The 10,200-nt window shown below is 40.9% G+C and overlaps 1 protein-coding gene across 1 annotated transcript in view; it reads right to left on the minus strand.

Moving 5' to 3' along the window:
* grin2aa (glutamate receptor, ionotropic, N-methyl D-aspartate 2A, a) overlaps positions 1–10,200 on the minus strand; it is a 165,838-nt gene that overhangs the window by 19,140 nt on the left and 136,498 nt on the right. Inside the window, exons 7-10 of the mRNA XM_032536982.1 lie at positions 9,585–9,756; positions 8,242–8,395; positions 7,089–7,214; positions 6,743–6,972 (exon numbers count right to left, since the gene is read on the minus strand). Coding sequence (XP_032392873.1) covers positions 6,743–6,972; positions 7,089–7,214; positions 8,242–8,395; positions 9,585–9,756 — 682 coding nt within the window. The remainder of the gene's footprint in view (positions 1–6,742; positions 6,973–7,088; positions 7,215–8,241; positions 8,396–9,584; positions 9,757–10,200) is intronic.

Consider the following 10,200-nt stretch of genomic DNA (forward strand, 5'->3'; position numbering starts at 1 on the left):
AATACATGTTATTAAAAGATTTCTGTAAAATAATATTCCATGTTATTCCTACGTGTCTGTTTTGCTTTACTTTCACATACAGTATTCATAGAACACATAGTAACTCAACCTGTAGGCGGAGCATGACATATTTGTCCAATTGTTGAATTGTTTATGTGAACTAGTTACATCATGTATCTGCATAATATATATGTAAACATGTTCATCTCTATTGTATAATCAGGTCATGGTGATGGCGCGTCAAGTCTGCTGTGCATGCACTAGTGGTGACATCACGCAGTGTGTGTGTGTGTGCGTGTGTGTGTCAGCATCCCAAGCGATAGCGTTGAGGAAAAGCTCTCTCCTCACGCAGTCCTCTCTCTCTTTTTTCTCATCCTTCTCCCCTTTGTGGCTTTTTTAAGGTGGAGCAGAAGCTCTGAAGAGGGCACATATGACACTGAGGACTGGGGACATTCATATTGGGACAGAGCTCTTCTGTTGCTGGATAATAGACCTTTTTACACAGCAGACATTTTGACTTGTCATAGCAGGAAAAGCACAGGTGAAATTGATAACATTAACAGGCTTAGTACCATTAAGTGTCCCTGTCAGCGATTCCAGTGAGCCAGCATGCACAATACCGGGGCCTCAGTAGAATGCAGCCATCATTATTTTTATTATTATTTTTATTAAACACACCTGCTTTTCCTACTATAACATATCAAAACATATGTTGCACTAAAAAAAGTCTTTTGAGAATTGCACCAGCTGCTGCTAATGAAAGCTTGATGAGACAATGAAAGAGCAGGGGATCTGTGTTTCAGACAGTGGAGTAAGAGTACGCAATTCCCTGCTACAGGACCATGACTGACAGCAATGCAATGCTCCCAACCTTTTCTTCCTCCAGATTCTGTTTTTTATTGGATTTTTTGTACTTATAGGTCCAATTCTTAAGAGCATAGATGGGATTTTTTGATGTAATAAATACAAAGATCCATTATAATATATGCTTTGACTACATTTTTAATATATTTAAAAATGGATCTCTCTCACAATCTCATGTGGTGGTCAAGTGACCCTACATGGGATCCTAATGCTGTCTTGTATATTACCTCAGCTCACCCAGACTGTGCTTTCCTCAGTCCCATATGTCTTCTATTGCTCCTCTTCGTTCTTCGTTCTGCTCCTCTGCTGTTAACCTCTTTTTTTTTTATTATGGAAGTTCCACTGTTATATAAGCAACTTGACTGCCTTTTTTGTGCGTGTGTCTGTGTTATGTGTGCAAGTGTGTGTGTGTGTGTGTGTTTGTGTGTGTGTGTAAGTTTGTGTGTCGGCTTGTTATATCCGTGGCTTGACTATATCAATGGGAACCAAAAACCAGGGGTCCAGTATACTTGTTTGTAGGGCCAAAATGCTGGACACCACAAGTAGAAAAGACTATTTGAGGGTTAATCCTTGGTTTTAGGATCAGGGTTAGAATTAGGTTATGGTTAGACTTTTAGTTTTCATGGGTAAGGTTAGGGTAAGGGGCTAGGGAATGCGTTATGTCAAATATGGGTCCCCACAAAGATAGTGCCATAAACCTGTGTGTGTGTGTGTGTGTGTGTATTGTGGTCTCTCAACTCTAGATTTCAATGCTCCTGTTTGCCTGTCCATCTCCCTCACATGCCACTGTGTTTTCCTACATGTGAGCTGTATCTCTCTCTTAAAGCAGCAGTTCTCAAGGTCCTTGTGTGTTTAGTATCTAAACAGTATTGTTGTGGTGTCCCTGCAAAGTGTTGACTTATCAATCCGCCTGGAGATGTTTTACCACAACTTTCTGTTGCTTAATTAGATTTGTCTTCTCAAACTTTGATGCTGCTCTGCGGATCTTAAAAGCAGTTTAAGAGTGGCCCTTTTAAAATCAGTCCTGATATTGGTACAAGTGGTGGGCAACAATCGTTTTTTTCAACATGTTTGTATGTGTTCAGACAGGCACCTCTGCTCTCAAGGGCAGCTATATCCAAAAGCGAATGTCATTGATTCCATGTCATTTTGGCACATCGATCTCAGTACAGATAGGCTCACCTCTCTGTCACACTACAGGGAGAGTGTATGAATTAAATAACCTCTGTAAATAGATGGCTAAACAAGTATAACATCATGATACTGGTGCCTAAACGAGCAGTTTAAAGCATTTCTTTAGTGGTTATAAAGTGGGCTAAAGGCTTTTTTCAGATTCATATTCATATATTGTGTTAAATCTATATGTTATATTAGATCATACTATATATATACATATATATCATATTCTTATTACATTGAAGACTGTTCAGGAATCTTTGCACATTTTTGGGAATAAAATATAAAAAAATGTATTGATGTTATATCTAAACCAGCCCTCAAAATTTAATAAATTGTCAGTAACTATTCATATCATTAGATATAAGAGGTTTGGTTGTACCGTTTTTTTCTTTTACATCTCTTCTAAACTGATGCATGTGGCCAGTTCCAAAACCTGGTTACTGCTGTGATTATTATGCCATCACAACAAGTCCCTAGAACCCCAACCCAGCACTTGCTGAAATTTGAATTTTTAAATTCTGTGAGCTAAAAGCTTGCTGTGCTATCAAGCTGTTGAGAAACGTGAACAGGGTGTCCTCTTCAGCAAGCAGAGACAAATAGGCCAGTGCTGTAAAGACAAATCGCTGGTGTTATAGAGCCTAAAATGCCACAGACCTGTTAACTGACTGCCCTCCACTCGCACATGACATGGTGTGCTTGGGAGACATGTTGGGAGACAGATCTGTATACAGTCATTACTTCCTCATCATAAAATATTTAAAAAACAGCTCTTCCAGCTCTTGGAAAAACTGGTCCATGCTTTCATCTTCAGTAGACTTGACTACTGTAACGGCGTCTTTACAGGTCTCCCTAAAAAATCAATCAGACAGCTACAGCTGATTCAGAACGCTGCTGCTCGAGTCCTCACTAAGACCAAGAGACTGGATCACATCACTCACATTTCTGAAATCTTTACACTGGCTTCCTGTGTCTCAAAGATGATTTCAAAGTACTCTTGCTAGTTTATAAATCCCTTAACGGTTTAGGTCCAAAATACATTTCTGATCTGCTACTACACTATGACCCCCCCAGACCTCTCAGGTCATCTGGGACAGGTCTACTTTCTGTCCCCAAGTCACTAAACAGGGTGGTAAGCAGCTTTCATTTCTATGCTCCTCATATCTGAATAAACTCCCAGAACCTGCAGATCCGCTGCTACTCTCAGTTCTTTTAAATCAGCTGAAGACCTTTCTTTTTGATGCTGCCTTTCTTTAAATGAATGCTCATTTCTTTAAATTTCTTATGCTGCACTGTACTTTTATTCTTGTGTTTATGTGTCCTAATGTTTCTTTGTTTTTAACTGTCTATTCAGGCGTTTTATTAGTTTTTAATGCTTATTATTTTTAACTGTTTGTACTGTGTTTTATCTGTTTAACTGATTTCGTGTAAAGCACTTTGAATTGCCCTTTTGCTGAAATGTGCTATACAAATAAAGCTGCCTTGCCTTGCCTTGCCTTCCTGCAATCATTAGCTTAAAAAATATAATATTACAGCTTTGTCAAATTATAGGCACGCTTACACAAAGATGCCATCAAATTGCTTAATGAATGATGGTCCTGTATGGTCACAAGGTATTTATTGGTCTGGACCACCCCCACCCCCAGATGACAGTTGATGAATGTGCTATGTGTGCTCTGACATTTTTAGACTCAAGAATCAAAGCTAAAACCACTGCCACATATAGTATTTTTGTTTGCAAATGCTGAGAAATTACAATAAAAGGACCTTTGACATATGTATTGGCATAGTTCTAGTTTGTACAGACAAGTACGTACCAACAATTGGCCTATAATAAGCAAACTCTCTCTAAACGTTAACGTTAAGTAATATGAAAAGGTTGTTCGGCCAGATTCAAGACCTCTGAATCGCCATCTACATCATAGATTTTTTCGACAATTCCAACTGTGTGTGGTGACGGGGTGTCTGTGGCTTAGTTTGTACATCTGGTTGGTCATAAACTGCAAATTGGAGGTTCCACAAGCCCACCCAAAGTGTTCTTAAGCAAAATGCTTAACCCCACTCGTATGCCCTGGGAAAAATGTAAGCTTTGCTTTGGACAAAAGTGTCGATGGAATGGAAGTGGAAATATTCAAATACACCATTTTTAAGGAGAAAATAAATAAATATTAATAATGAATAAAACTGCATGGTTTAGTCCCAAACTGCATGTGACTAGCATAAAATAGGCATTTCTGTAAAAGGGTAGTCTCACTTTGCCAGACCATCCACACGCTGCAGAGCGGGGGAGGGTCTGACAAGTCCACACAGCATTCCTGGATTGGAGAAAAACGTGCTCTGGTTTTTGGGCATTTTATAAACCAATCACAATTGTCATGGGTGGTTCTAAGCTCCGCGCAAAGCCGCTGTAAAATAGTCGTGCAAGAGAAAACTCAGATTGGACAGATAGTCAAGCTAGCTGTCTCAATTTAGCCTCCCGAGATCTGAGGAGCAGTCAACCATAGTCCTCATGAATCCACCGAAGTTTAAAATTCCAACACAAAGAAAGCAAGAAACGGAAATCTGTGATAATACATGCATCCAGCGGAATATCCTGCAGCATCAACATCAAGGATATAGACTAGTAAAAAGGAGACTCGTGGGTACCCATAAAACCAATTTGTTTTTTTTAGATATGTTGGGGTGAGAGGTCAGGAGACCCGTTTGAAAATGGCAATGCCAGTGTTCCCCTCACCAAAATAGCTTAACTTTTAGATTGCTATTTGCCCTTTCTAGCAAGCTAGACATGTCATGGTTGGTAGCACGGATGCCTTAGGTTATCTACTTTCAGACAGTATCATAGCAACATGTCCACTCTTGCTATAGAACTAAGCCCACCACAGCCTCTTAAACACAGTAATGTCGGCCAGGAGCATCGCGGGTCTCATAGGGCAGTTTTAAGTATAATTCACTTAGAGGCATCTCGATGGGGGGGCTTCTTCCATCATTTTGCTGGTCACAGATAGCATTGTTCAGCCTCGCTCAGCATATCTTTCTGAATAATCATTTGCCCTTTTTGTCTGCTTCCTTTCTTCCCTAACCCTCTCTGTCTTCCCAAATCCCATTGACTTCCCCCCCCCCCAGCGCCATTCCTTTGTCCCTTCCTCAGCCGTCAACTTGGCCCATATCTGTCCGCCTGTTGTCTTGTACCATCTTGCGTGTATTGGCCTCTCGCTATTCCTCAGTCACCCTCCTGCCGGTTGCTGTACCCCTTCTTCCATCCCTCCCACCCCCTCCCCTTCTGTTTCTTGTCAAAACCCTCTACATCAGTCTCAAATGCTCTCTCCTTGGAAGCAACTCCTTTATACATCTCTCTCCTTAGGAACTCTCTACCCTTTTTGTCTTGCTTTTCTGTTCGATATCTCTACATTTGGTCTGACCTTTTCCTTTTCCATTCAGCCTGTCATCCTCCTCCTGCATGGCCACCTTTTCTACTTTCATTATCTTCCTTTCCTTATATTCTTATATTTCAGTGTGTATTATTATTATTTTAACCACATAGTGACAACAGTGGTATGACAAGCAATGCCTTTATTCAAGGAAGAGATTTGTATTTTTAATCTAAACCCTTTATTTACAAAAGTCTATGCTGAAGAAGAAAGTCTATGAAGAAGAACACTCCTTCTATACATGGTATGAAGTTAGGCTGATTTTAGTTTAGGAGAACCACATTTTGCAAGAATTTAAGACCAGAAATGTAAACTTGTGTGGAATATTTCACTTCACAAATAAAATAAATGTCTTGTTCTCCACAGTACACATGCCCACTCTAAATGGTTTGAGCAATGCAATCCAAACCCAATTTCAAATTCTTGCATTGTAGATAATGATCCTGATACCAACTGCTGCTGCTATTATAGTTGCTGATGTGCATCTCTGACTCTCTGTCTCTCTGTCTCACTCTCCTCTCACTATTGTAAATGTATCATTTAGTCATTTGAAATGTTTATACCGCAATTTCATTATGCTGGTCTGTTCTACACACATGACTATTGCTCGTCTGTGCGTCCTGGGTGAGTGATCACTCTTCAATTGCTCTCCCTGAGGTTTATTCCATTTTTTCCTGTTAAGGTCTTTTTGGGGGGGTTCTCCTAGTCCGATACATAGGCAAAAATGATGATTTGTGACATTGGGCCATATAATAAAAGTTGACTTGGCTTGACTTGGATAAAAATGTAAAAAGTAATTGTTTATGGACTTTAATGGATTTTCTGCACTTCCTATACAATGCCAGATGTTACGAGCAATATTGTAATTTAATCTAGAGGGCGCTTGAACTATGAAATGCCATGCATACACTGCAGCATTGTTATATGATACACTTACTCTTCTTACTACTTTTAAAAAGTGTGTCCTATTTTATTGACAACTTTGCTACTTCTGAAAAAGTAGGCACAACAAGTAGAATGTATTACTGTTACTGTGTTAGCGTGTAGGAAGTGTAGAAAGGTTGGAATATATTCGTAACAAAAATGTGTATTAAGCAATATGAGTTTGTTATCTTGTGATAATTTTTTACCCTCTGGATTTTGAAAAAAGCGGGACTAGAAAAAAATATGCCAACATATAACATACTCAGTGTAAAAGTGTGGGTGGGATATAAACTTCTTTACTGACAAACAACCTCCCATTAGCAAACTACCTCCCATTTGTTGTCCATTACCTTGTTGTCGGAAAGCCCGGTGACTTGATCAACAAACTCCTCCTGGATCATGAAGGCAGCCAGGTTGGCAGTGTAGGAGGCCAGGAAGATGACAGCGAAGAAGGCCCACACAGACACTATGAACTTACTGGTAGTTCCTTTAGGGTTCTGCACTGGCACAGAATTGTTGAAGACCAGACCCCACAGCAGCCACACAGCCTTGCCCATTGTGAAGGAAGGGCCATGGGGGTCTGAATGAAGGGGCGAGATTAGGAAAAAGAGAGAAAATGGTTTAGAGGAAGATGAGAACATACACATTTTGTAGATAAGAATACTGTTGTGTGTGTGTGGTAATGTGCTTGCGCACCTCTTCCCTGCGCCAGGTTTCTGTTAAAGCCAAGAGGACTGATGTATTCAAACATGAAGACAGCCATTGCAGTCACCAGTAGGAGCATCACAAACATCATCACCCACACTGATGCACTGAATGGCTCTGAGAGACAGGAAGAAAGGAATAAGAGGACAGGGATTAACTATTAACACATGTTAGAATACATTTTTACATCTTACATATCACTTTTTCTGATTTGTGCTCACTCATTGTCTTTTCATGCACTGAATAAATAAATCAAACACACACACACACACACACACACACACACACACACACACACACACCACCCACCACCACACACATAGAAGACAGAACTGCATAGATAACAAGCTGACTACTGCATGTTCACAAGCTCCAGCCCCCCCCCCCCACACACACACGCACACACACTTGCATATACACAGGCACACCTCCTATTTGACAGTGTGGAGGCGCACAGTATAGGAAGGCCTGGTGTCAGCAGTCCTGTCCTCCCTCTGAGCTCACAACACTACTGCAGAGATTAAACTCTGTTCTAATGTATGGGAGAGCACTGCTGGCACAATATGTGTGTGTGTGGGTGTGTGTGTGTGTGTGTGTGTGTGTTTGTGCGTGCAGTACTTATAGGGTAAGCCCTTATAATTGCCACTTTCACAGCAGTTGCTGCACGCTGCATACATGCGTGCGTGCGTGCGTGCGTGTTTCTCTCTACTTCTGCGCAATTGTGCTGGCTTTGTGTGTGTGTGTGTTTGTTTGTGTGTGTGTGTGTGCGTGCATGCGTGTGTTGATGCCTAAGCACTATGCATAAAATGAACGTGACTAAGCAGCCACAACAGGGATATCCATGGTCACTCAAGTTAAAATCCTGCAGTTAAGTCCCTCTCAGGTAAGTGAGAGTCATTGTAGCAGGAAGCAGGAGTCGAGCCAAATCCCTCCGATGAAAGAGCATGTATTGACAGCGGTGTAACCGAGCTCAATTGTGTTATGAGCTCTGTATCTCACACACACACACACACACACACACACACACACACACACACAAAACAAATACGATTCTAAACTCACACAAACCGAAAAAAGCAAACAAGACAGATATTCCTCTCTCAAGGGTCCAACAACAAAGCAACAGTTATTCACTGACAGTTACCTAGAAAGGCTGACGGGGAGACCGTTCCGTTGCTACGGGAGACCATGACGCTGATCCCAGTTTCCACGAACGGGACGGAGAAATCGATGACCTCAGAACGCTCCTCATTGATCGTCAGAGATCCGACGGCCATGACGGCTTTCTTATAGACCACCTTAGGAGGGCGGAGGAGAAGGAGGGCCGCAGGGTTACAGGGAGGGAGGAAGGAAGGCAGGGAGGTATGGATGGATGGATGGATGAGGAGGGGGCGTAATTAGTGAGGACAGGGAGAAAGGAAGAGATAGATGTTGAGGAGGAGAAAGATATGGATGGAAAAAAGAGGAAGGCGAAAACAGAAGATGTAAAAAGAGTGGGTGAAATAGCAGAAAGTAGGAGAAAAGGATATGGACAAATCATAAGTAAAAGGGAAAATGGTCAAACGAGGGACACAGGAAACAAAGAAGAAGAAGAATGTTTAATCATTGTGGCAATCACTGGTTTTCCACATGTGAAAGGCAGTCAAATAAAATAAGGAATCAATATAATCAACACAACAGGCTCCTGAATCCCACTGCACATTCAGATCCCAGTTCAGTCTTGATACTGACCGGCACTGACACTGATCCTTAAAGGTGAGCATTACATCCTAAACACTGTGATAATAATTAAAAATGACATGTAATCTCTGCAAATTAACAATGTCTTTCATGATAATACTTTAATCAACTATGAACTGAAATAAGTCCGAATAGCTGCCAAATAATGAATGCCAGATGAACTAATGGATGAAATGATATAGATAGCAATAAAGTGTACAGTCTTAAGATAAACTCTACTTTACCTTCAAGTTGAAGCTGGTAATTGAAGATATGCAGAATACATTTCTGCAGGAGTAGCTAAGATTTGTTTATTTTCTAAGCATTGCCAGTTGGTGCCAAAGCCTTATAGCTGAACTCCTTACCCCACAAGTTTTGCAAAGTCAACAACTAAAGCTCTTTTGTGGAACATAAGGAGCAGGAATATCTTGCCATGCAGACATCTGTAATTTCTTCTCAGACTTGGCTTGGATTTCAGATGTACTACAATCTAAAAGTGAAGAATGATCGTCAATACTCTTATCATGACATACTCCTGCACTTTCTTGAGGTGCCACACACAGATAACTGTGCACCGGTTCCTTTATGAAATTGGATACATATTATTTATATGTGATTTACATCTGATTTTCATGATGAGCTCAATGGTTTTTTATGTACATATTCTGACAATGTTTCAAAATTAGCTAAATCACTCTCTCTCTCTCACACACACACATACACACACACACACACACACACACACTCACACACACACATTTGTCTTACCTCTCCCACCATCCCATTCCAGACATTGTTGATCTTCTTGCCATGCTTGCCATTGGTTACCAGGTACAGGTCATAGGTGAACTTCACATATTTGGCAATCTTTTTCAGAATATCGATGCAGAAGCCCTTGCAGCACTTCTTGATGTATGTCCCACCAGCCTCTGTTGTGTTGCTAAAGAAAAACAAACAAAATGCATATCGTCAGCTGATGATTTCAAACGGCAGCTACTTCGACCAATTGCGGTTTAGTGACTGTGAAAGAAAACCAGGGAATATTGCGTGACCATGTTAATCTAGGTCAATGTTTTTCTTCCTGATTTATTTCCACCTTTATAAACCATGTATGATTGAAGAACAAACCACGGTTTGCTTCTCTATCCATTCTACTTGTTAAACTTTTTCACCTTCAAGATCAGATCATTTTGAGATCAGAAGACTTGGAAAGTATGCTCCCTCCCTCCGTGTACCTCTCAGTCTCTCTAGAGAAGGAGGTTTATGACGGCACTGCATCTGCAAGCCTTGTACCATCTGTGTCTATGAATTTGAGAGCAGGGGAGTTCAGACAATGTTCACACACACACACACACACACACACACACACACACACACACACACA

The sequence above is a fragment of the Etheostoma spectabile genome, chromosome 15, assembly GCF_008692095.1.
Source record: "Etheostoma spectabile isolate EspeVRDwgs_2016 chromosome 15, UIUC_Espe_1.0, whole genome shotgun sequence".
NCBI lineage: Eukaryota > Metazoa > Chordata > Actinopteri > Perciformes > Percidae > Etheostoma > Etheostoma spectabile.